The sequence below is a fragment of the Mycteria americana genome, chromosome 2 (genome assembly GCF_035582795.1).
Source record: "Mycteria americana isolate JAX WOST 10 ecotype Jacksonville Zoo and Gardens chromosome 2, USCA_MyAme_1.0, whole genome shotgun sequence".
Taxonomy (NCBI): Eukaryota; Metazoa; Chordata; class Aves; order Ciconiiformes; family Ciconiidae; genus Mycteria; species Mycteria americana.
The window spans coordinates 101,371,391-101,397,933 of NC_134366.1; the positions used below are offsets into that span (position 1 = coordinate 101,371,391).

Consider the following 26,543-nt stretch of genomic DNA (forward strand, 5'->3'; position numbering starts at 1 on the left):
TATTTTACTCCTCTACTATTTCCAGCTAATGAGCTCCCAACCTGTGTCAGAAGTTTCTGTCAAATGCCATTGTGGCCATGCTATTCTCAGCATCATTCTTTTCTGATATTATACATATGTTCCTCTGTATTGACAGTGCTTCTGAACTGGCAGGAAATAACGAATTTTCCACTGAAAGGCATACGTGAAAGTAATTATGCTAACCTAAAACTTGGGAGGCTTAGAGGAGATGTGTGGTCTGTGTTTTTTTCTTTTAATCTGTTGTGGTACCAGTTCACAGAAATGGTTTTGTTTGTTAGGTTTTTTTCCTTTGTTTACTTTGCAGGGAGATCTGTAAAAATGGAGATTTTTAAGAGGAATGCAGTTACATATACATCTGCCGATCTCTTCCTTGGCTGGGAAGAAATGATGGCACTATTCTAAAATACTTTCTAAAGTAGTAGACGATAACTTCTACTCGATCATTACAAGTGTCATGTCTGAACATGAGGAAATGTTCAATCAGTCAATGCATGAGAGTTTTTTTTCTGTTAATTTCACTAGAGCCAAGACTTCACCTAAGTATTCTGGAAGGAAATAGAGCTAGGTGTCCAACACTGCTCAGTTTCCTTGAAAATTAAGTCCTACATAAAAAAAAAAAAAAAAAAAAAAAAAAAAAAAAAAAAAAAAAAAAAAACCAAAACAAAAACCTAGGAGATATATAAATATGTTGTTGCAGATCCTGTAGTGTTCTATAGAAGGCATCAGTATATAATTCCATTATTAGAGCTGCTACACTGCACTAATGGGTAGACAGCAACTTGCACGGATAGCTATAGAAATGGTGATGCTAATAGGAGTTAATCATGTTGAGATCAGTTAATTTTTAAAGGCTAGGTGTGAAGACCTGTGGTTCCTAAAGGAACTGTCTCAGAAGCCTTGCCTTTCTTCCTTTCTTTCTCAGATGACACTGAGACATGAGGATGGAGATGAGAGTGCTGACCCCCCTCCCAGTGGGCGCAAGGACCGGAGAAGGGCGAGTCTTGGTGCTAGTGAGCGGAGGGGTTTAGAGCGCCGACGGAGCCGCAGGCACTCAGTACAGAACGTCAAAAGCACTTTATCGGCCCCTGCGAGTCCATGCGGTCAGTCGAACCCCAGCTTCATGCTAGGCCATGGACAGCGTGTTGAAGATCTCAGTGAGAGGTAAGTGCATGAGCTGGGGAACGATCCTTTATTTTCCCCTATTATTTCCATTATGTTCATTGCACTTTATTAATCTGCCAGATTCTGTTTACTTTTTTCACTCTTTCCATTGAATTAAAAAAGGAAAAAAAAAGCATATTTAAAGTTAAAACAAAAAACTCTAACAACATCAAAAAGAAATGGATTTGTAAGCGATTTGATTTCTCTACATAGACAAGTTCTTTGGCACCATCTACCCTAAGTAAATGGACCCAAACCACATAGACTCATAGACTCATAGAATGGTTTGGGTTGGAAGGGACCTTTAAAGATCATCTAGTCCAACCCCCCTGCAACGATCAGGCACATGAGGTAGAGCTTTTGATCTGGGAACTAACCAAGGTTAATCTCATCCATTGACAGATTTTATATTCAATATAGCGACGTAATAGAAGATTGTAACAAGGGCATAGTCACATTAATGCAGTCTTATTTGTCCTGTATATATTACAGTTCATTCTTTTTTTTTTTCCCCCCTTTGCAATCAGCATTCCAGCATAAATAATTTCCTTTGAGGCTACACTGTAGTAGTGAATCTATCTAATGTTTTATAACTAGTGAAAGAGAGACAGTAATGACCAGTTGAGCAGCAGTCTGTAACACTGGAGTCAGTCAAAGCTAGTGTCATTGCCAGTCCCGTAAGGTTGGCTTGGGCTACACGTTTAGGAAAAAAGGGAGCTGCAGATCCTCAACGTGTCTGACTACCTCACAAGAGGGCTGGAATTAATTTTGCCTAAGTCAGATGTCTGATCAGCTTGCCTCCCTTTGATGTCAGTGGAGTGCAGCAAGCACTGCTAGGCCTTCAGTTATCTGATGTATTCTACATGCCTGAAATTTCAACCAAGACGAATCATGTTCTGAAAGTGGCTGTTTCTCTCTGTTGACCATAAAGGGAATCTGGCTGACTACCTCAGGTGAAGATACATGCACTGCAGATAGCTAAAGCTGTCATTTGTCGTCCCACGGCTCAAGGTGCAGTTTGCAAAATCGAAGCATGCTCCATGAAGAGCATATCTTGTGTTGATTATAACGTTTGAAAATTCTTCGGGGGTTTCTGTTAGTTAGCACTGGATGTGAACTTAGAGCCTTGAAATCCTGCCTTACATGTAAAGCAGCCCTTCTTGCAAAGCAAACTGAGTTGACTAAAGCTTAATGGCTTCAAGCAATATGAAAATATAAGACTCCAGATAATTTAAACAGTAGTTGCGTGTTGTAACTGCATAATGGCTTTTTTTTTTTTTTTTTTCCTTTCTTCTTCTTGCATTTGGCACCACACTCATGCTTGTTTTCCATCACCTCCTATTGGCCGGGCCTTTAGCGAGCTGGAGGCTGAGAGCCCTGTGGTCTTACAGGCTGATGACAAGGATGACAGTGCATTTCAGGCTGAGTTTAAAGCATCTTCAGTGTGAGTACAGCTGGGGGCTTCAACCGCCCTGCATGGAAAGCCTCGTGCATGATCTTGGGCCCTGCTTCATGACTTACCAGTGTGATTGAGAATCTGTACCCGTGGCTGTGCAGTAGATATCATTGATTTGTTAAACTGATTAATTTGGATTAGAAATAAGGGGACGCTTCAACTCTACAAAAATTGTTGATTCTCTTACTGTAGTTAAACAAATACAAGTCATGCAGGATAACAACTGCTACCAATACGTCTTCTCACTATTAATATTTGCTTACTAGCTTTGTTTTGCGGCCTTCAGTAATTCCTAATGAATTTGTGTTTGAGCTGATTTTTAGTATCAGGGCAGTAGAAATATGGCAGATTAGTTTCATAAGTTCTTTGAAATATTTTTTCACCAACATAGCATAATCTCAATAATTATCTTCCTCTTCTGAAAAAAAGTATCCAGTTTTGCTCTGCATCCTCCTTGAAGCTGACATAATTTAAAGCATAATTTAAGTTTAAATCCAAGAAAGAAATTTTCATTTAGGCAGTCAAATTTAATTTCATGTTGCAGATGTCCTTGGAATCTTCTCTAGGAAAATAATTAAATTATCTTCAACTCCTTTTGGAATTTCTAACTTGATCACCTGCCTCTCTAAGGAAAGAGGCATTCAATTATGAATTTATGTAACACTGATCTTCACTTCATATATTAGTTAAATAAAATCATGTTTTTCCCACCCATTCTTCAACCCTCTTAGCGGGTAAAGACAGGGAGTATTACTTGTAGCTAGCAAATCAGGTTTTTTCCCATTGGACATTACAGACCACGGAATACGTTTCAGTACCCAAAGATGCAAGTTCTATGCCCAGTGAAATTTTCAAAGTTGCCATAACAAGAAGCTAGTCAACTGTTGGCTCTTCTGTAAATCCCACTGGGTTTCTGGTAGGCAAGTGTTTCAGACAAGCTGATTCTGTCCTTCACATTTTTAGTCTCGTCATCTACCCAAATCTGTAGTTGTGGTAGGAAGAGGAAAACCAGCCTTCCTTCTTTATCATATCCCAGCGAGTCTCTCAGCTTTCAGTGAAACAGTCCAGATGAATGCAACACTATCTCTACACCTGATAGCTAAACTGGGACCAAAAAATAAAGTAAATGCTTCATGGCTTCTATTCATTACCATTTAAACAGAAAAAATAGTAAGTTGAATGACTTGTACAAAGTTTTTACACATTTATAAAGTTTGAATTAACCTTGAGTGGAAAGAGGTTTTTCTCTCTTCATTGTTCCTACTGGAATCAAGTTTTCAAATTTGAGCGCGTGGTCTGTGATGCAACATATTTATTGGTTTAAAGGATTTTAATAGAGCATCATAAGTTTAGGCCTTGCTGCAATTTGTAATGAAATTTGTTGCTCTATGGCTCTATGATTTAAAATCATATGTTAAAATATGATGCAGGTATCGCCTGTTTTTGTCAAAAGAAATACTTGTTGTGTCCCTTCTGATTCCATTATTAATGTTGTAGAGAGGAATCTGTACAAATGGATGAAAATTACTTATTACCTCTCTAAACTGAAAGTAACTTTTGTTCATCCAGGAAAGGTCTGTCTTCTGCCACTGATCTTCTTTTGGTTCGTAATCCTCGTCCCTCTCGAGGAAGGAAAAAAGTTCACAATCGGTTTTTGCAGTGCTGTATTTTCTGAAAAACAGTCTGCAAAATGGGTTTCAGTCTCTTTATTCCTTCAGTACATTTTCTTTACCCAGAGGAAACATGTAACAATATTAATGATAATCTTACTGTGTTGCTCCTGCTGGTATCTAAACTTTGTGTGTGGTTGCAGATGTCTATGTCTGGTTTTACAGTGGATTAGCACCATCAAGTTCAGTGGAATTGCTTCTGATGGACATGGTTAGAGATTAAAGTCACACTGTAGGATGTTTTGTTTGGGGCAATATTCTTGGTTATTTTTGGACTTCACTACCAAAATCAGTAGAAGGTTGAAGTTCTTCCTCAGCATTCTCCTTCCCACAGTGTTCATGTTTCTTTTCTTTCTAACTCCGTCAGCTGGTTTGGCAGTTACTTTGCTTTTGTTTACCACATCAAACAGGTTGTCCACAGTCATCTGCTTTCTGTCAACCGATAAGTCTTCCAAAAAGAGAAAAATCCATGGTGCCGGTAAAACAAAAAAAGACAATATTGGCCAAATTCTGTTCTGTCTCACAATGCTCTATATCCAGAAAAGCTGTCTGAAGTCAATGGAGTTACTCTGATTTACGCCAGGCTAATTGAGAGCAGACTTTGGGTTTTGAGCTGGGAAAAGTTGACCGTAAATGCTAAGGGCAACCAAAAGGAAAACTTGCAGGCCTTTTTCATCCATTTGGCAACCTTCTTCCAAACTAAACCTATTGCCTTTTCACTTGTGGTTCAAAACAAATAAAGACCCAAATCTGCTTTGTGTTAAAATAGTTTTCATGGAGAGTGAAACCCGGGCTAATGTGCCCGTTACTAAATAAATAAAGAAAGAAGTTGATAACGACTACTAAGAAAGGCTGAAGGTTGGTATAAGGATATGTAGCTGCTTCAGTGTACTTTCAAATGCCAGTGCTGACCACCAGCAGATTTGCTTTGCTCAAAACTTCTTTCTTCTACCATGATGGTGTAGAGCACCAAAAAGCCTGGGGGGAACTTCAGTCCTGTTAACATGACGTTTTAAATGCTTCGCTGAGGGCACCTCCTAAGGTTTTCTGCCCTGGTCCAAATTGAGTGCTCTCAATCTGTGGTCTAGAATGCTGTTTCTTAAGCGGTAGACATTTGAACAAATTCTTCCATGGGTTTTTTTTTTTTCTTTTTAAAGTAAAGCTAGCTTTTTCCAACCACACAATGGATAGAGTCAGGGAAGAACATAAAGAGTGGCATGGAACTTGCACATCCCCATCTCTCTCCCTGGGTGTCCCATCAGAGCTGTGTCAGCCAGACTTAGCAAATGTACTCAAGGAAGCTTCTATGAGATTTACACTGGCACCTTTTACCAGCATTTGAGTGAACAGCTCTGTCAAAGCTTTATGGAATTAGTTACAATCAAAACCCGAGGTTTATAAAGTTGTGAATACCTAGGATTAGGTATTTACCCCACTTTTCTAGACTCTCTGCTTTCTTCTTCTTTTTCATAGCTCTGCTTTCTTTTATATCATTGAAAATCGTGAAAGAATTACTAGGATCGGTCATAAAACACTATGTGTGTTCATCTGGAGATAACCAGGCCTTGGTTAGGACTTTCTTGTCAGTATTCCTGTGTCTGAAACCTAACAGCCAGAAGAGCTGACAGCCATCTTAAGAACCCATCAGAGCAGAGCCTGCATCCTGAATCAGTGACTGGTTTTAACAAGCTATCTTTTCTAGACCATGGGGTTAAAAAGGCATGAGGAAGACCAACTGTTCAGGTTCACCTGAGACTTCCAGATTTTTCAATCTGAAGAAACTTGGCCTTCAGGAGAACTCTATTGGGAAGGGGAAAACAGCAGAAGACCAAACAGGGAATTACGTGCTTATGAGCTGTGCTTTTGTTAGGGTCCTGCCTGGAAGGCTGTTAGGACTCTTCCTCTGAGCAAAGAGTAGCACAGGGAATTTCAAAGTTTCCTGCAAATTTCCGGATTAGGTGGACACAGCACTGTTGCACGGTGCAAACTGGGCTCAAGGGCTTTCACAGCCTTCACAGTCCTAGAAAAAATTGGAAAATTGTTGTTTAAATAAAGAAAAGCTGTGCTGAGAAGTCATAAGGATCTGTTTGTTAGAAAATACATGTTTCTGATGCTTGAGGATTGCTGAGATGCAGGAAGAGGTCGTGACACTATTTTGGTTTTACCAGAAAACAATGAACATAGCTGAGCCTCTGATGCTAGGCATTTTTTCTGCTTAACTTCAGATTCCTGTCGAGTTTCTAACCAACGGCACAGACCTTAGTTTGGCTATTATGCCCCATTAACTGATTATTCAAATGGCTTCATGTAGAGCCAGGCCTGCAGGGGTGGTTTGTCCAAAATACAGCTGAGACTTATTATTATTATTATTATTTTCCATATTTTCAGACATCCTAAAACATAACTAATCTTTGATTTTTCTCTAGCATTTACTATGGCAGTTTTTGTCATGATGTTTCTCAAGTTCTGGTGACTTTCCACTACACTATGGGAAATGTTTTGATTATGTAAATACTTACGGCTATAAATCAAAGTGCTGGTTACAGTGGTGGGTGGGGTTTATTTTATTTTATTTAGGATGGGTACATTCCACATCTCTTAGAGTTGCTGTCTGTGACAAATACAATGAGTGGTATGATAGGCATGAAAAAGCAAAGTGGGGAGACTCAGCATCAGTATTTAATGCAGGACTCGGGCTGTGATATGGGTTATTAAAGGCCCAGAAGAGAAAATAAATTAATTTATTTTTATTGCTGTAATAGAAGGAAACAAAGGTATTTTTTTTCCTAGACGTTTATCTCTGCTTCCTGGTTTTGGATATTTAAAACAACTGAGGCATGAATCTAGACAAAGAAAACATCTCCAGGATAAACACAGTCACACCTCTGTGGATATGCTAAGGATCTCTCTAATACATATACGTATGAGCTGAGCTATCTAGCATTGCAGGGGCTTTGAAATAGAACGACATATGATAAGTTATGGGGAAAATGTTAACTTTTTTCACAGTTTGGTTAGTATGGGCAAAAATGGAAATGGGATGTAAAAGCAGTGGGTTTGGAAAGAAGATTTATCCGTGAACTTAAAAGGCTTGGTAAGGTAGCATCTGTTCATAGCATCAGACCTTTATTAGTCTTTGACAACAATAACATACAAAATCTGATCTGCTCTTTTAGGTTTGGGGCAGGGAGGACACGTTTATTTCTCTTATGCAGGTAAGGTTATTTGAAGCAAGAAGTCAAGCAGATTTGAAAGGAGAATAAAAATGTGAAATCTGTGATCTTACTCTTTGTAAGAATATCTTGGAAGCTCCTATAGGAAATGCAGTAGAGGAAGACACATTAGACGGGTTAAGAAAAATTTTCTTTCAAAGCCATGGCACAAAGAAAAGACTCCATTGATGTATAGATAGGGATTCACCCACTAATGCATGACTAGTAATAAAAAAAAATATTTAAAAGTTACAGCTTGATGAGTATCTCATGTACTGGTGTTATTACTGTCTCAGGTTGATACTAGCACTTTTTATCTGAATTAAAATACCTCTGTAGAAATGTCAGGTTTTGTAGTAGGGGTACTGTTTACTGTCTGTGGGTCTTGCTGAAAGGAAATGTTTTATACTTGGTATACGTGCAGAGTCCAGTTGACAGCACTGTACTTTGCTGTAAAGGCAATGGTAGATTTTCCCTGTTTGAACTTCAAGAGGAATGAAGAAAGCACTGAAACTTAAATGAGGTTATAGCTGCATGGCAAATGAAAGCACAGCGTGACTTAGCCTAATTATTTTTTACTTTTTTTTCCACTGGGTATTTAGCTTTGGTGAACTACCTGAAGAAATGTAATGCCAAACCAGGATGTGAATATGTTTCTCTGGAGGTCCACAGTAGTGTCTTATGCACTGGACTACATATGCCTTAGAGAGTTCACCTCCACAGTGTGTTCCCGGTATTTGCAAACATCATCCTCTGAGGCCAGGAAAGTTTTTTTACACATATGATGCGATGGGAGGAAAAAAAGACAGCGGTTTGGCAGGATGCCATTTCCAGATCCCTCCCTTTGAAGTAAGGGGCAATAACAGTAACCTTCAAGTGTCAACCAATATGCAGTTCCAAGCTCTGAAAACACCGTTTCTTCTCTCTTTCTGTATATGTTTCAGTATTTATTGCTCCTAAAGTCTCTCTGCATCATGATTCTGTTTCTTTACCTCTTCTGCTCATACAGATGTAAAAACAGCAGCGCTGTTCAGTGATCAGAGAGTTAGGACTCTTGACGTCCGCACAGCCTTGCCAGTATCTTAAGCAATACTCTGCTGTCTTGCTCTGCTTTGATGTGTCCAAATAAACCAACTGCATCAATTAAAAACATGTGAAGGCATCACCTAGGTATTATTTAGGTGTGAAAATTTGTTACTGATCATATTTTAGGGATAAGAAAATAAGAGTAACCTAAAGATGAAGAGCAGCATATCATGAAGGCATAGAGAACACACCTACTTTATCTTATTTGTCATTTCCTCAACTTTTTTTCTGAACAGTTTTCTTTCTTTAGGGCAGAAATAGTAAGATGATTTTCCTTTTGACCTTGGTAATTATGCATCTTAGTTTCCTTTCTGTGCACAAGGCTAAATTTTGAGGCTTCACAAGGAAGTTGTTATCCATACCATTTCATGTATTTTCATCTTCACATAATTGCAGCAACTGCAGCGTTCTATAGCAGGTAGCAGTGGAATGGAAATGGGGGGGGGGCTTAATAGGTGGTTTCTTTCATTTTGTTTTTAATGGAGGAGGAAAGTAAATTGCCATATCTTTATACAGAGTAATACATGATGAATTTAAATTATTACCACTTTTGGCTTTCACATAAAAGACTAGTTGAATCTGTTCTGGCAGCTAGGATAGAAGAAGGGAAGAAGAAAGAGAAGTGTACCAAAGCATTTGTTTGTTTTACAAGGACTTAGGAATTTGGCTATGAATTGTGCTGTCTAACTTATGAAAGTGGAATTTCACTCATAAATTGAGGACAATGGCAAGCGATTGCAAAAGAAAATAAAATTACATCCACTGTGACTTGTAAAGATCTCTCCTTGATGGAACATTTTTCATTTTCTATTTGTTCACCTGTGAGGGTTTTGGAGAAGCAGCTTTCCAAGCGCTGTGCAAGAGGCAAAACAGGTCAGGGGTTTGAAGGAGGGAGGGGAACAACCTTGAAAGAAAGATTTGTGAGATCAACTGTAGTATTTCATTAGAATAATGTTGTGGAATGGCTAGTAGTGATCTTACTTCATTGAATGTGGCCCGTAGTCCTAGTCAGGCGCTGCTCCTCTGAAAGGCAGTGAAAGTTTAATTTAAAGTAGTTTAAAGAAGCTAAACTGAAAAGCACTCGACTTAATTACAAAGAGAAGGGGAGAGAGAAAATTCCTCATCAGTAATTAATGGCACATAGGGTGACTTTCAGAGTGTGGGAATAATGGCCGATAGCTTTACAATTCCCCGGTCCTTTCTTCTCTGGGTCGCTTCATGACTCCAAGGCCCCTTTTTTCACCAAAGTCCAGTGTTCACATTTCTTGGGAATTTCTACATAATTCTCTGGGTGGTCGCAAAAGGCTCAGAAGTACATTTAGGGCCTTGTCTAGTAACCTGCAAAATTAAGAAGGGAAGTACTTAGTAAGACTTCAGTAAAGGTTAAGTGAGCCCTACATGAATGGGAATCATATACCAAAAGGGAGATATTTTAATGTGCGGTTATCTCATGAATTAACTTTTATGTGCATTGTAAGTGCAGACCAAAATGTTGGTAGCCTAATTATGGGAAGACCATCCTTTTTCCTACTGTTCTGTTCAAACATTAGTGGTCAAATTCTTCCTGAATTAAAATGATTTAAAGCATATCTTACACTTTAAAAATTTCCTTTGATACCAAACAGCAGAATGTGCTTCTGTGCTCATGCTTATTTTCTGGCTTTGGGTTTTGTTTTTTTTTCCTTCAGCACAGCCTTTGATTTTTCTATTAGCTGTACCTTTGGGTTTTTCTTTGGGGGGGGGGGGGGGGGGGGGGGGGGGAGTGAGAAACTTGTGTTTCTCGGCTACAAGCTAGAACAAAGAAAGCCTGAGTTTCCTCAAGCTGCATTCATGAAAACTCTGTGAAGGGAAGAGTTTGGGGGGAGCCTGGAGAGGACAGTGGCTAGATAACCTTGTTCAGCTCTAGGGACCAGTAAGGTAGGGAGCATTTTTGGGTGCTTTGAGTTCTTGTGGAGTGACAGTCAGTGTCTTCAGAATGGTGCCTTCATTTTAAAATCATTTAGCTGTGGCTAGGTTAGGTGTGTGTTAGGTATAATGCCTAGCATCTTAGGGACTTTGCCATAAACTTGTAAACTTTCTAAACTTGTAGATGAGTCCCTTGATTATCATTTCCTTTCATCAGTCTGTGTGTGTTAGTGTTTGCGTCTCTGCAACTCAGAGTAGCTATTTAATATCAGCAGGACAAGTTTGATTTGCACTCTTTTTATTTCTTTTGTTTTTAAATTTATTTAAAAAAGGAGAAAGGTTAATCCATTAGTTCTAAAGCCTTTGCCTAGATTTCGTTTTGATGTCCTAGTCATTCCCTATCCATAAACTGTACTTTCATAGTCTTTTTAAACACACACCTATTTTAAGGGGCTATAAATACTTTCATGTCAAACTTCAGTTGAAACAAGCGAGCAAAAACTGTGCCCTAGTAGATGCATGTTAGTTGCCGTGACTGGTGGTATACTTTATAAAGATTTCTGGGGGGTTTGGGTTTTGTTTGTTTGTTTGGAGGGGGTGTTAGCCTGTAGCAGTAATCCATTTTAAAGATGAAAATAAACACAGCGATTGTTTTGCAATTTGTTTTCACTGCTATAAAGCTTTTGTTTAAATACTTCTAATCTGGTACTGTTATCATGGAACTGAAGTAACCCAGCAATAGCCTTAAGGTTAGCTGAATATATCGGATCCTTCAGCATTAGCTGAAACCCTTCCTCTCTGCCTCAGGATAAATATTTCCCTTTTGTTGAACAGGATAGTTTCCTCTGCGCTACTGAAAAACATGCTGGCTTCTGCAACCTATTTTAATTGAAAACCTCCCTATGAATAATTTTTCTTAATTTAATTCTACTATTGCATTGACACCAAATTTGCATGTGTATGTGGGAGGGACAGTGAGCTTTTTCCACATCATTCCTTCTCTATTGCATACAAAAATGAACACATAACCCTGAAGGGTCCAGGTGAATTCACAAGTCTGCTGTTCTGTTTGAGCATCCGTCTGTCTGACATTCTTAGCTTTATAAGAATGTCATCTGTCTGTAGTTGGTGTTTTCCTGTTTCAATAAATAATCAAGTGGAAATTTTCCTTTTCTACCTCTTGGGAAAGATTTAGCTAGCAGGTACTACCTGTTTTCATGGACAGAATATTTTTTCTCTAACAATACTGAGAAACAACTGCCACTATTGCTTTGGTTGAAAGAAGAGCATGCTTGATTGCTGCCTGTGAGCTTACCCCTCTCCTCTGATCTGAATCTGATCCACTTTCTGGGGATAGTCCAGGGGTCTGAAACTGTCAGTTTAGTTGCTGAAAGAGGACTTTCCAAGCGTTGAGCATCTCTCCTAAGCACACGCTTAATTCCATTCTGCAAGTTTTCCTCAACTGAACTTGGCCCCCGTAGGCTGGGGAGCGTGCCCACCTCCATGCACAACACCGGTCACCTCTGCAGCCGACACACGCAGAGCCAGCTCCTTCCTCTGGCTTTTCCAGCCAATTTGCCATGTACCCGCTCTCCTCCTAGAGGTGATATTAGCAGAGGAAGAGAGCTTGCCAATCAAAGCTGCTTCTAAGCTTTTGATCTGGAAGTTAAGGAGATTTGAGGAAAGAGTCCTGACAGGAGAATTGTCTGACTGGAATCTCTAAAATTAATCCACCAATTAAGGTATGACGATGGGCACACAGAGACATTTGACTCTTCCTAGACATCTGGAGGGGAGTGAAGACATCACTTAACTTCCAGCCTCTGTCATAAGAAAAGCTAAGCCAGGTGATTATAGAGGTCCTCTTTCTGGGTCAGCAATAAACAAACTCATTTTCATGATTTTGTCCATCTCGGATCTCAGCATCTGACTATTGCTGTCTGCTGTCAGCAGCGTTGGGTATGCCAGTCCGCCAAGCCAGTCACCAACAGGCGTGTAACGCCTGCTCGGTGTGCCCTCTGAGCGGAGGGGGGGTGTGTATCGTTTGCATATGCTCACATCTTAGAGCCCACCCAGTTAATTCAGTTTACTTTTTTGTTATCCACAGTTCAGATATATGTGCAATATTCAATAAGAGAGTGAATTCCAACAAAATATTCAGCTTGGAAACAGTACCCATCGGGGATGTGTTAATGTCTGATTATAAGCTGCAAAAACAAGCGTGCCACACAGGGTTGCTGTACATGCATGTTTCTTTTGAAATATGATATTCTCAAATAATATACAAATTAAGCTGCTGTTACTCTTGATCTACTCCTTTAGAGTACAGCAAGTCATAACATCTGAGAAGCGGGGTCTTGACTTCTTGCTTCCTAAGACAAACTTGCAGATAAACATCACAGCAGACAGAAGTATTTCCTTCATGTGACATTATTAATAGTTCATGACCCATCATGAAGGAGGACAGGGGCTAAACATTCCCTTCAGCTCCATGTAGGTCAGATCACCTCCTGGTCTAAGTTCTGTTTCTCATTGTAGGCAGGAGTGCGTCTCTACCTGTAGACTGAACCCAAAACCTTACAGGTCCCAAACTGGTCTTTACGGGATAATGGTTTTCAGTCCAGTAACTGACTTAAAGGTGAAATTAATTCCCTGTTTTATAACTTAGCCTTCAGCTGGATGTACTGCACAGCTTACCTGAAAGAAGCATGTATGTAAAAATCTAAGGTACTCTAAGCGTAGCTATCTTATATGTATTCTGAAGAGCTATTTCTGTTTTAATCATGTTTTTAAGTAAACGCTAGTGCTTATGGAAAATATGTCATTGATGGCTCTGGAAATGGAGTTATCACAGTTCTGTTTCCTGGTTTGTTTTTCAACTGTTAACCTGAGCTTATATGGACATTTCTGTTGTAATTTTAAAAGCTGCTTGGTTTTCAGGATTTTTTTGCAGACAACTAGTCCTTCCAGGGTCAGGTGCAGTAAATTTTTGTGAGGGACTGGTCATATATCCTAATCTTATGAAGGCTATTATACGTAGGCTTAATTTAGGGTGTTTTCATATTTATAATTAAGCTAGTTGTATGGGAATCAGATTTTCCCAATAACGGATTAGAATGATGCATTGCAAAGCAGTAAGAAACCCAGATGACTGTATTTTAATTGATTACTGCTCACCTGTGGTATTTAATATATGGTTCACTTGACAGTTGTACACTTTCTAGACAGAAGCTCAGCATTTTCAAAAACGGGTGCCTAAAATTAGAATAATAAGTCCTTATTTAGTTCCAAACTTTGGCTAGCTCTACGGAAATAGGCTCTAGGGTAAAAGTAGTTTTGGGCCTCTAGGTACCAATTAAATACCCTATTCTGATAAATACTGATTACAAAAACTCTGAACGGTGGGGAAGGGAACAGCTTTCGCTTCTGGTAAATAAGACTTGGTATCAAGACTTTAAATGGTAGGTTCAGGGTTATAAACACAAGATGTAAAGACAGGATGACGAGATTTCAAGGAAAATACCCAGGATGTGTCGCTCACATGGCAAATGTTAGTTTAGGGGACTGATGATCCTGTATTACGAAGTGATCCTTAACCATGAGCTAACCCTCTCGGTGCTGGATGCTTTTTTCTTCTCACCTTCTCTTTCCATTCAGTGCAAATATAACTCCAGTGGTTCCCAGTTCAACCCATATTGTATAAACATAAATATATGTCCTTACTACCGTGCACTCATGTGAATGAATAAACTCTCAAAGAACCCTTTCAAATTTATGAGATCCACCATATCCAATGAGTATTTCAGTTACTATTTTGGGCATTTCGAGACAGTTGAGCAGAGCAAGGAATTTGACGTCATTGATCTGGAAACCTGGTGGGAGCTTAAAACATAGTAATAACGAGCCCGCTCTTGTTCGTATTAGCAATAGCTGTGCTATCAGCATTATAGGATGCATCGTGCTCTTATCAGAGAACCGTGATCTCACAGAGCTTCATGAGTTACTTCCCAAATGTGATTGCTGTAGGACTGGCAGATGCAGACGTTTGCCCTTCACAGGAGATAATAGCAAAGCTAGTACTGAGCTGCTTGCTAGTAAGGAGAAGGGATGATATGAGTGCTCCCTGGTCAACTCCTTTTTTGGGGGTTGTTTTTTTTTAGTATACCAATGTATATGCGTGTGGAAGTCGAGAGGTGTCTCTATAGGGGAGATGTATGTTTGTGGAGAAGACAGGGAAATGGAGAGATGACAACTGAGATGGTTGTGTTACTATGATACCTTAGGAATGGTTGAAAGTGTCTACCTTATAGATGTTCGCCAGAGTATTGGAAAAGTTCCAGGTGCTGCCATTTTCCTGATTATTCTATAACCAACTCCATACAAATGCAACAAATTTTGGATTGACCCTTTGCATCGTACTCGATGAGTTCATGATCTCATATTGTAAATATTCATTATTATTATGACATGGAAACTAATTCTAAATGGAAAAAAATGCACAGAGTATCCCTTCAGAATTAGAGAAAAGAAAACCAGCTTTCAGGAAAATGCAAGGAATATGAGTGTCTTACAAACTTTATTACTATTTGTATGCTTTACTTTTTGCATGGAAGGTAACCTAATGGTAGTCATCATTAAATTAAGGGGAGATCAACTGCAAATGCAAAAGAAGTCCAAAGAGAGAATATTTTCTAAGTCTTCCACAAGTCGGTTGGTTTGAGGAGGAAGGGCATAAATGAGAGGGAGAGGAGGCAGACAAAGTAGCCTTTTTTGTTTTGTTTAATATAGTTTTCTTTTTTACTTACGTGGTTTGTAGGTTATAGAGGCTTTTATATGTGACTTAGAATTCTCCTCTGCCAGAATTACTGCTGAACCGAAGCCTGCTTTGACCGTACTAATGACTCTCTACTGAAATAATTCATGTACTGGCATCTGATAACTTAAATATTGCTATTTGCAAATAGTCCTGAACTGATTTGGTCTCTCTGTTATTTCTAAGTTTTTCCAGTTGAGCTATCGGCTGCTTAACAGAAATGTTTTATTTGTGTTAATTCAGAAAGTGTGATGTCCAGTGCCAGCTGTCCCATGCCAGCACAGCATGTACTGTCCTTTAAGCCAGACAGACATAGCTGTAATGGCTAACAAGCTGAACATTGGTATTGTCATGAATGTTTTCCATCAACGCCTCTGCAGGTAGGGCAGCAGCAAATGGAAAGCCAAGCTCCAGAAAAAACAATGGCATCTTTGGGGTCTTAAAAATTAATAGTAAAAAATGTAAATAGGGAAGAGGATAAAATTTTTGTATTGGTAGCTACCCTTGCACCAACACATACTTAGCGGGAAGTTTTAGGTGGCTGTTTGTCTAACACAGGGGGGCCATAACTCCCCCCCAGCCCAGTGTTTTCCTTCCATTTCTAACTTCATGGCATTTATTTTTCTGGGGACTCACATCGTTTTCTCTTCCACCTTCTCTCTTTCCATCCCACTGCATGCCTCTTTCCTTGGTCTGGCCTCAGAGAGGAGGAAGAGTATGAAGAGGAGGAAGAAGAACAGCCAGTCACAGAGCCCAATACTGAGGATGAGGGGGAGGAAGAGGCCAGTAGGCAGGTCAAAGCCAGGTACCGGCATCCAGCTTCGTCCCTCCACGTTTTCCTCAGCCTCTGGCATGAACTCACCAGCGCAGTGTGCAGCAGCATCTACCTTTTCACTTGCATTCCTAGATCACTTGTTAAAGCCACCCCCCAAGGAAATCTTTCTGCATTTAAAAGCTTTGTTGGTGTGTGTGTGTGTGTGTGTGTGTGTGTTAATGGAAACATGCTTAACTATGTAGGCTCAATGCACTAGGAACTGTCTGCACTCACTGCCTTTGTACAAAATGAGTGACACAAATCTTAAAAGATTTAGCAGAAAGCATAACTTCTAAGCATGGCTTAGGTTTATCTTTTTAGTTAAGGCAATGGTGAAACATTGCAGTGCTTCACCGACTTAGGATGTTGCTTGGTTTCTTAGGTTTTCATCCCTATTTTCATGATACAACCTTATTAGCAATATCTGTTGCTATGAAGAAGATCGACATTTTTTGAATGCTGCCTATGATTTCTATCAATTTTGTTCATGTTTTAACAGGAAAGAACTACTTAGAGGCAAAGCTGATAGATACAGATCATTTTATACATACCTGCCCATCTGTGTATATATGGATATAAACAAACCACCTATCAAAACAATATGTAAAATTTTCATGTAAAATTTTCCACTTATTTCTGAGGAATATATGGATTTGGCATCTGGCAACTTTATCCTAGTAAATTGGAAGAAAGAAAATATGTTCTTTCTTCCAGACAGCCATTTGATTTAGGTTAAATTGTTTGGCTTTGCAACTCGGCAAATGAGATTGGATTTTTTTTTTTAAATAAACCACATTCATGCAGACGCTATACAGCATGGAAGGAAGAAAGGAAACTGTTTAATGTGCGAATTCCAAAGAAAATACTGTACTGTTGTTATTAATATCTTCCAGTCTGCAAATCTTGCCAATGGTTGCCTGAAATTTCAAAATTAAGTGATAATTTCCTCAAATCCAATTCTTAAAAGTCAAAGCTAAGACACAAGTTATTAGTAAATTACATGAATATACTAAAATACTGTTTAAATAAAAACAAGGAAGAGCCGTGTAAAGGGCATGATGTGCTTTTAGGTTATCGGTCTTTTAAAATAATAGTCACTGTGAGATAACTGGGTGATATTCCCATGACTTTACTAAATACCTCCTTTCACTGTCACTGTAGCATAACAAAGGTGATCTGTACCCTGGCCGTTCGTGTGAGATGCTGTCAGGAAGGGTAGGACTAGCCTGGCTTCAGTGACTCCTGTCATGCACAGTCAGTGCAATAGATGCAGCTTTCCAGATTGCCCTGTGCTTCTGTCGTGAGAATGATTACCTGGTATATACCTAATGATTAACTTCCTAATATCCTAACATATGTAACATGTATTATGTTGCATACTCTGTGCCAAACGCGCGCTCCTCAGGTAAGGGCCATGCCTTGCATGCCTGTAGGTGGATTGCAGAGGTGGTCTCAGGAGAATGAAATCAGCCACCTGATCCAGCCCAAAGGCCATGCACAGTGTTTATGCTGGAGATACTAGTGAAAATAGATATCCCGGAGTGCAGATCCCAGGGCTTTTCACCTGCCTTGCTGCTTCTGTCACTCACCAACACCTGCCTTCACTAGAGCAAAGCAGATGTGCTTTCTGTTGCACTTGATGCAACTCTGCAAGCTGCTGTCTGACACCAACATGGGATGCTGACACCCAGAGAAATTAGTGCCGTCATACCTAGACAAATGATCTGGTAAGGCGTTGCTTTTGAAATCATTCTAAACCTTAATTTTGACAGAACAGTGCTGATTGAGTATTTTTTATTTTCATCTTTGGTGGATGAGTGTTTTTAGTAAAAATATCAGATCACCAGGGAGGATGATAATCAGATATCTGGCCTTCAAGAGGCAGTCACGCAGATTGTATCTTGAAGCATCTATGCTCTGTAGACCATGTTATCCAGCATGTTGGCACTGCTTTGTTCTGCTCTGACAATGCTTACAACCTAACTTGAAATATTTGAAAATTGTTCAGAAAACGGTTGTGAAAAGGTTCATGAAAATCAGTTCTGAAGCCTGTGGGTTAAATCCCTTCCATTCCTTTAAGCTAAGTTGCTTCCATTCCTCAGTATTTCCAATCCCAAGAAGAATCCCACTGGGATACAAAGATGTGAGTTCTCTTACTTTATTAAAAAGAGATTATGACTGTCTAAATTTGGGAAGCTTTTGTTTGTCTGACTCTCCTTGACTTTATTTTTTTTCCTCCAAGTGGTACTATCTATTGATCTCTCTTTTCCCCGTTTTTCTCTCCTTCCCTTCCCTTTCTCATGATGTTTTCCTCCTGCAGTGGGGTCCCAGGTGCGCGGGAGTCTGTGAATGAAAATCTTTCCTGGTGTTCTGATTCTTCAGCCGTCTCCAGTGCCATTTCTCCAGCTGAGAGGCCTCTCTCCTGCTCTAGAGCGAAGAGCTCTTCTAGCAGCTCCTCTTCTGTGCCTGACTCATCTCTGTCTCATCATAATTCTGTCCTTTCATCACCATCTTCACCTGCGGCAGCATTGCTAAGCTCTTCCCAAAATTCATCAGCATCCATTACTCCAAAGGCATCGCCAGTGATGGAGAAATTACCTTATGTACCACATACTCCTTTTCACCTCTTCTCGTACGACTTTGAAGAGTCTCCAGCATCTGTGAAAGAAAAGGAAGCGGAGGTGATGAGGGAAAACAGGTAGATTTTACACAGCTGACATTAATTTTTAGATAAATGAATAACACCTTTCAAGAGTTTTAGAGTGGTAATAATGCACTCTCTGTGTTGTATTATTTCCAGAACATACTGTATTAGTTTTAGTCCTGTAAGCCTGTATTTTGATTTGATTGATATTCTCCCCTTGCCTTTGTTGCCTTCATTTCATCTTACTCCTCTTCAAGGTCTAGAGTTAATAAGTATCCTGGCCTACTCTATACAGCAGTAGATGAATAACCTGTGATTTGGGAGATCACAGAAGGGAGCACCATTTTGCTCTCATTTACAACGATGTAATTTGCAGACATGATTTCATGAAAATTAATGGAGCTTTTCTGCTATAAAACCAAGAGCGATCAGATCAGCACTTGGAATTCAGGGGTGAAATCCTGGCTTCAAAGACTGAACTGCCAAATCCCGAATTTGCTGTTAGATTACAGCGCATATCCCTGTCATGTGCAATTTCAACTCGTGCTTGTAATAACAGGAGTAGATTAAACCCTATAAAGAGAACATAGCACTCAGAATAGACAGTTTTCCCTCCACAACACCTGGTCAGTTCAGTTGTTCCTCATGCATTTCTCTTAATTTTAATTTTTAATTTCTCCATCCCACCTATTTAAAAACAAAAATAAATTATTTTGTCTCAATCTGTTTTCAAGTAAAACAGATTGACAATAGGTATCACTAAAAACAACGCTAGAGAATCAGCTTGAGAAGAAGTTGATTTTTAGCTGTCTCTCCCAATGGTCAGTGTTCTTCGAGTTAAGTGTTGAAAACATGCACGTATATTGTGAGCGTATTTATTTCTTCCTTTCTCCAGCAGTCCTTCTGAATTTCTGCATGTGAACAAATACTTTGATTCCTTTGATCCTTTTAATTTTCGATCTTGCTCTTCCAATAGGTGGGTGGTTTTTGTTGCTTTTTCATTTTGCTGAAAAGCCTGTAAATCCAAGTAGCTGTTGAAAAGAGACTTAGTTCACATGTCTTTCCTTACCTGCAGGTTGGACACTGGCTTTCCTCTAAATTTACATTTTCCTGCATAGGTGCAATTTTCCCTTAGGCCTCTCGCACTCATGTATTGCTCTCTTACTGCTGCTGCTGTTAGACTTACACTTTTTAGAGAGTAGATTCCTAAATACCTCCTGTTCCTCCACTATTTAGTATTTCTGAAGTGATTTTTTTTTCCTCTGACCATCCTTGCATTTCTAGTTACCGCATAGGATCAAGGGCATGGTGTGGGGAAGGATTGTGCTGGGTTTATTTGGAGAAGAAGGAGGGCAAAGCTTGCACAATTTGGGCAGTAAAGTGTTCATAAAAGAGGTAAATGTCTGGATATCTGGGGTTTCTTCAAAGTGAAGGCGTCTGGGAAAAGGCCATCGCATCGGTATATGAGACAAGAAGGGAAAATGGAATAGCCACCACCAGAGGAAAGGTAGAAAGATAAACATTGTGTACAGGATACAGACTTAGCTTGGTGTGCTGCTCTTGCCTTGCTACTACTACTCTTCCAGCATCTCTGTCTCCCTCTAAATTTGATATATAGGGATGCCATATCCAGGCCAGTCCCTCTGACTTTGATTTTGTTAATATTTGTAGGTCTGAGTCCATTGAAGGTGCATTCTCTCCATTTTAATGAGAGTTATCTTTGGACTAATTGAAATTCCTTGGTCTGAAAAAGGATACTGCGCTGTGTCAGCTTTTTCATGGGGCAGAGGAGAAGAAAAGCAAATGTAATGGTTGATAAGAAGATCTCCTTTCAGTTGATTGAAATGGAAATGGAAGTTTCTGTTAGTGTCAGGAACATACCGAATGAGCTCTGAGTTGTTCTCAGGACAAGGGAGTTTTCTCATCGCTCACTCAGTATGGGCACAGGGAGAACTTTTTCTGAGCTGAGCCTGCTGGAGAGAAGACCTGTGTCAGGTCTGTGCTACCAGGGAAGCCCTGCACTGCCCAGCTACACAGCCCTCCACTGGGCAACTGTCTCCAGTTTCTAGTTAGTTTTCTTCTAGGGCAGGAATGCCAGGAAGGCAATTATTTCCCATTCTGCAAAATTCCTTTTGTAGCTCAGAAAAAGTGCATGTTAGCATTTTTTTCCAAAATTATTCCCCTATTCCTGGACAGTCAGCATGGTGTCTCAAAAATAGATGATGGTGGTGGGGTGTTTTCTAAAACATAACCCTGGAATTGCTGCCAAAGGGGGCATGTTCTCTAAAGTATGATCCCTTCCATTATAGAAACCCCTAACTGAAATCTATTCTGATTTTAACACGGGCCTTGGCAGGCATCAATGCTGTTGTACCCTAAGGAATGAAGCTTGAAACTTTGAATGAAACTTTGCATGGCTAGATGAGTGTGCTAAATGGAGCTGAAGGAAACCAACCAGCCTTTTCAAATAAAATTGCTGAGTGAAATTACTGAGTGCTGATGTGTGTGGGAGAAGAAGCAGCAGAGAGAAAAGATACCGTGAAGGAAGGGTATATTATATCTTATGAATTAAAATAAGGAAAATTATGTTGCCCTTTTTCCTGAAGTGAATTTTGTCATTTGGATGAGTTGGCCTTGCGGAGTACTCACCTACAGAGCATCATACACTTTCCATGTGGGAAAATGGTATCGTCTGTGAACAGAAATGTTAATGTTTTCCCAAATCAGGAATGTCTCCTTGACATGCTGTTTAAGTACGATGGTTAAAAGGCACAGCAAAGCAACGCAACTGCCTTTTCTACTCAGTACGGGAGCCAGGATGAAAACATTGATACAAGGGACTCTGGGGAGGTGGCTGTTCCAGGAGTCCTGGAAGCAATTTCTCTTTGATCAGCAAGCTCACATTAAAGTCAAGCAGGTTTTGGGGTCTTTTTTAATGGAGGGAACGGCTGGTAAAAATTCCTGAAGCCATGCTTCCAGAGACATGTCTTTTTAACCATGGTGATGATTTTTTACAACATTGTAAGAAATGGCACATAAGCTATGACTTATGTTGCGGGAGGGGAAAGAAAATACCTCCTACTTTAATTGAAAAGAATGTGGATGCTTTTCATTTATAATGCAAACATTCACAAATCATGGACGTCCGTGTTCAGATCATGTCTTGGGAACGCTGCTGTTTTCCTTAATTTCACTAGATATGAATACTGCTGACTTGGACTGGTTTGGTCCCTTTTCTAATGGCTGGGTATGGGCTCCCAAACCAGCTAATAAATTTGAGTAACTGAGCGGTAATTTAAGTATTCCCGCTCCGAGTTGTCACTTGGGAGGACCATTCTAATTTCTCATTATTTTCCATACCACTAGCTCACTATTTGAATCAAATATGTCCATGACATGGTTGATACTAAAATGAGATGATAGGTTGCATATTTTGAAGCTGGGATTAGAGCAATATTTTCAGAAGGTGGATGTTTGAGAAGTTCTGGGGTATGGGATCACTGCCACCCGCTAAACAAGAGGATTTACTGTTGCGTGCCTGCTTGCTGATGGATTCTTTCTGTCTCTCCCTTTCTCCTACTTTCCTTCCCATTGCTTCAGATACAATAGCTACGGCAGCAGCTCTTACTCTTCTCCGCGACCTTACTCTGGTGTGAGTGCCCCAACAACACCCACTTCTCGTTATGGGACAACTCTCTCGCCACCTCAAGAGACCAAATCTGACAGGTTTGTAAATTAATCAGTGTTTTGACAGCAGTTCCTTTATAGACAGGACGAAGGAGATAAGAGTAAGCTGTTCTGAATGGGTACTGGAACTATCTTGTAGCCAGATCTTTTCTAACGTTGGAAAGAGAATGTACAAAAATCTAGATGTGTTCATTTCCCACTCATTCTCAAGCCTTTCTCTGCCTTGGTGTTGAGGGCTGGATGTATTTCCATCCCACTTCTCCTTCCGTTTAAACGGATAAAACAGAGTTGCTTCACACATATGCTGTTCTAAGTATTAAAAGGTGAATTAAAGCACATTTTATTTCTTTCCATTTTTTAAATAAATTCAGACGGATCTATTTTCACTTCTATCATCTTAAATCAACTATAAAATCTTGGAAATGTGCTTAGCTCAGCATTTACTAGGCCATAATTTTGTCCCTCCTTGAAAACGCATGATATATCTGATTGTATTTCAAGGGCAAAAAGGTTCTTGCTGTAGGTAAAGGAAACTCGTACTAACCTACCCGTTATCAGCTCTCTCTTAAAAAAAAAAAAAAAAAAAAAAAAAAAAACAACCAAGGAAAACACGCCCACACCAGCAACAACAACAAAAAAAGCAGTATTTTGAACAATCAAAATACTCTCTTGAATTATGTAGGGTACTAGGGAAAGAAAAAAGATAGGAAAATGTTATGGATACATGAAAGAAATTCTTGGCAAGAGATTTGGACCACCAGAAATTAACTGTTACAACCTGAAAGTAAATGACAGCTTCAAAGGATGTCATGCTGAGTTTAAGGAGGAAACGTAGAAGTTTTTAATTAATTTAATTAAATAATTTAATATAATAATTTAATTAAATAATTTCCAATTAGGCCAGATGGGCTTTGGGTTGTTTGTTGCCAGATTGGCCTCTATTGGCCTCTATTTCATAAAAAGTCTATCTCCCATTCTTTTTTTGAACTGAAGGCTTTTTCAGGATCCCTTGTCTATATTCCAGTTAATTTTTATTAATGATTTTTTTGAATGTTTCTGTATGTGTCTAGGAATACATGTATATATGTTTTATGTGTGTACATATATATGTTTGAACCTACCTAATGCCTCACATCCTTTCCAGTCTAGTACTCAGAATGGTTCAAGTTAGGTTTTTCCAGCATGCGTGTATTTCTAGCCATGAGGTATTGATTTAATCCTTTTTTTCAAGTGAGTAATGGCATTAAGTTTATCTTTGGAGAAAGACATCATTTTTCATTTGCTCATCTTCCTGGAGTAACTTGCCTCGATTTGTCTTTTCTAATCTGAATTAAGTTATTGCCGAGTGAAACCATAATAAAAAAATCTAAACCGGCGTTTTCACCCCCTTTTACCTTAGCAGAATAGATACAAGATAAGCAAGAATTAAAGGTATCCTGTGCTTTTGAAGTTTCAGCTTTCTAAGCCCCTGCTGTTGGAAGCTTCTGGTTGCTACTGCAGCAAAGAAACCCCAAAGTGGTCAAACGCTGAGGTGGCTAAAGATGGTTGGGCCTGTCCTGCAAGAGGCTGATCGCTCTGGCCCTGCTCCGGTAAAGGAAGCAAGCTTTCATTGCAGCATGCACATAAGTGCATCGCTGGTTTGGAGCCAAAATGCCTTGGCCCCACAGGATGAAGCTGTAAAATTTGCAGATTCAGGGAGAGTCAGGCCAGAGGAAAGCTCTGTAATCATCTGTTGTGACCTGTAATGGGTCTCTCGGAAGCTAAATGAAAGCTCCCTGTACCTTCACGTGTTTTCAAGTGGCAGCGCATGACTTCTCCTGGAAAACATTCCAGTATTTATCATCACTGCTAGGAAAATATTTCATATTTTGGAGGCCAGTTTGTCTAGCAGCATCTTCCAGCCATTACACCTCGTTCTGCTTTTGTCTGTGAAATTGGAAAGAGCTCTGCTTTCAACTATCAGATGTTTCCATGTTTTAAGTGTCTGAACGCAGTGCTTGGAGTTGCATTTCTGTCTTTCCTTCAGGTTATGTTTACCGATTTCCACCTCACATGATAAAAATTTCTCCCCTCTTGTTTAAATTCGCAGCTTGCTCTTCATGGAAGTTGAACTCACCAAGATTTCCACATTCTTGTATTTGAGGGATGTTACAGCCTGATGCTTTTTGTATATTAGTCTCTGAGAAGCGTGAAAAATGTGTGTATGCCACAGCTGCGTGTTGCCTGCAGAATAGATGCAGTTATTTCTTGAAAGAAAATTAAATTTACAGGTTCAAATGCCATTTTGCATCACGTCTTGTTCTTTTTGAGTGTGCTGCCATTGCAGATATATAGTTCAGCAGTCTCTAATGACGTGACTGCTTTGAAGACGGGCAGAAGCCTGCTTTTATTTTGTTTTCCTGAAAGACATGGGTTGCAGAAATGCCCACGTAGAGATCGATGGAGAGAAATTTGCTCACCGGAGAGTAGGCTGTGTAGTGCATGACACAACGCTTGGTGCTAATTAGTAAGTGGAAAGTATTGTGGAAGTTTTCACAGTCTTCTGTCAATGGTGTTTGCCTTAGATTATGTAAACGTTATTTCCTATCTCCTGATGGTAAAAATGTACACAGATTCAAACACCAAAAAAAGTTAAAAGATGAGGGGCGGGGAGGAAAACACTTGATAAGAAGCAGATGCGTATCTATGGTTAGCTCCAAGGTGAGTTTTCTGCTTTCAGCTTACGGTTACAGTTATCCAAGGACTCCACAGAAAGATCCCTGTCTTTTATCACGCAGAAAGAGGTTCAGATGCAGTTCCTGGTACTGTTTATCTGCCCTTCGAGAATGAGGAGGAAGGAAGAAGCAGCGTTTAGAGCAGTGCCCAGCCAAGTGATTCATGCTCCGTTCAGTTACTCTGACAGGCCTTTCAAACCCTTGGCTGCATTTTGCTTATGTAAACAAGAGCTACAACTTAGGTGGAAAGAAGCAGTGTGGTTCGCATTTTGACATTCATACTTTTAAAACCGTCCTTGGCTAAGATCAGTGGGGAATCCAAAAGAGCAGTATAATTCAGTGCAAAAGTAACTAGATTTTGTTCTTTGAAATCCACATAATGTATATATTTCTGATTGTACAGCAGAAGAAAAGGCTTACTTGACTGTTTCTCGGTTTCTAAATTCAGCTGCAGCCTTTTGCCAACTTCTCGCAATACTGTTGTTCTCTCTCATTTCTCTGGGTCTCCTGTGGAGAGCCATGCTTCTGAAGTGCATATTGCAGCCATGGGTATCCTGCTGAAGGAGGGCGAATTGCAGGACACGTTCTGTTCAGCCCTTCGTTGGGAGAGAGGAAAGGCTATATTGGTTCTCTCGTATCTCTCTGCTTGTGAGAGTCACTCCTAATGCAGAAGTATAACCCAGTCCTCCTGTTTTCAGCTGCCAAAGACTGCTTTGCTCCATAAATATACTGCTCCCACTCTTCATGACTTAAATCACCAATTAACTTGCTCCTCCGTTCCCAAAGGAAAAAAATAAATTTATTGATCTCAATTTCTTAACCTCATAAATTTTGGTAACAAAAGGGGTAGAGCAAGGCATGGCTAGAGCACACCAGGGAGAAAAGCATTTTTCTGTACCTCTGAGTTGCCGCCTTGCCTGGGGGAAGAAGGTGTTGTAAGACTCTGCTATATTTCCATGCCTGGTGCTCACACCTGGGATGTTTCTGTTTAGGCAAAGGTTGCCTCCTCAGACTTTGAATCTAAGATGGTCGCTGAAATTGAAAGCTGCAGCCTGGAATCTGTAGCTGGACAGCAAATCATTACTTGCAAAGCTTCACACCCCCTCGTAGTGCATTTTTGGTGGTGAGGTGTATACATTGTTGGTCATGGCCATAGTTAGACGAGACCCTGAAGGAGTCTAACTTCTAAGGCAAGAGCTCCTGAATTTGGCACCAGCTTTAATTCATTCCATTGCCAGAAAAATGTCCTTTGTTCCCTGCTGGTGCGTTTGCCAAGGTAGGTTTATTCTGATGCGTTTGCCAGGAGACGGTTCCCACTGGGCTTGATAGTCAAACAGTAGTGCAGTTAGCCTAGCTCGAA

At 39.9% G+C, this 26,543-nt stretch overlaps 1 protein-coding gene across 13 annotated transcripts in view; it reads left to right on the plus strand.

Annotated features, from left to right (window-relative positions):
- The window catches only part of FHOD3 (formin homology 2 domain containing 3), a 413,703-nt gene that overhangs the window by 293,761 nt on the left and 93,399 nt on the right, over positions 1-26,543 (plus strand). For 6 of the 13 annotated variants that reach the window (XR_012774388.1, XM_075494120.1, XM_075494122.1 and 3 more), the window contains exons 10-13: positions 944-1,182; positions 2,540-2,626; positions 18,459-18,836; positions 22,383-22,508. Coding sequence is in view for 12 of the 13 variants with exons in the window: in XM_075494120.1 (XP_075350235.1) it covers positions 944-1,182; positions 2,540-2,626; positions 18,459-18,836; positions 22,383-22,508 (830 nt within the window). In the remaining variant the exon portion in view is untranslated. The remainder of the gene's footprint in view (positions 1-943; positions 1,183-2,539; positions 2,627-18,458; positions 18,837-22,382; positions 22,509-26,543) is intronic. The other 7 variants (XM_075494127.1, XM_075494129.1, XM_075494130.1 and 4 more) reach the window with 5 other exon arrangements.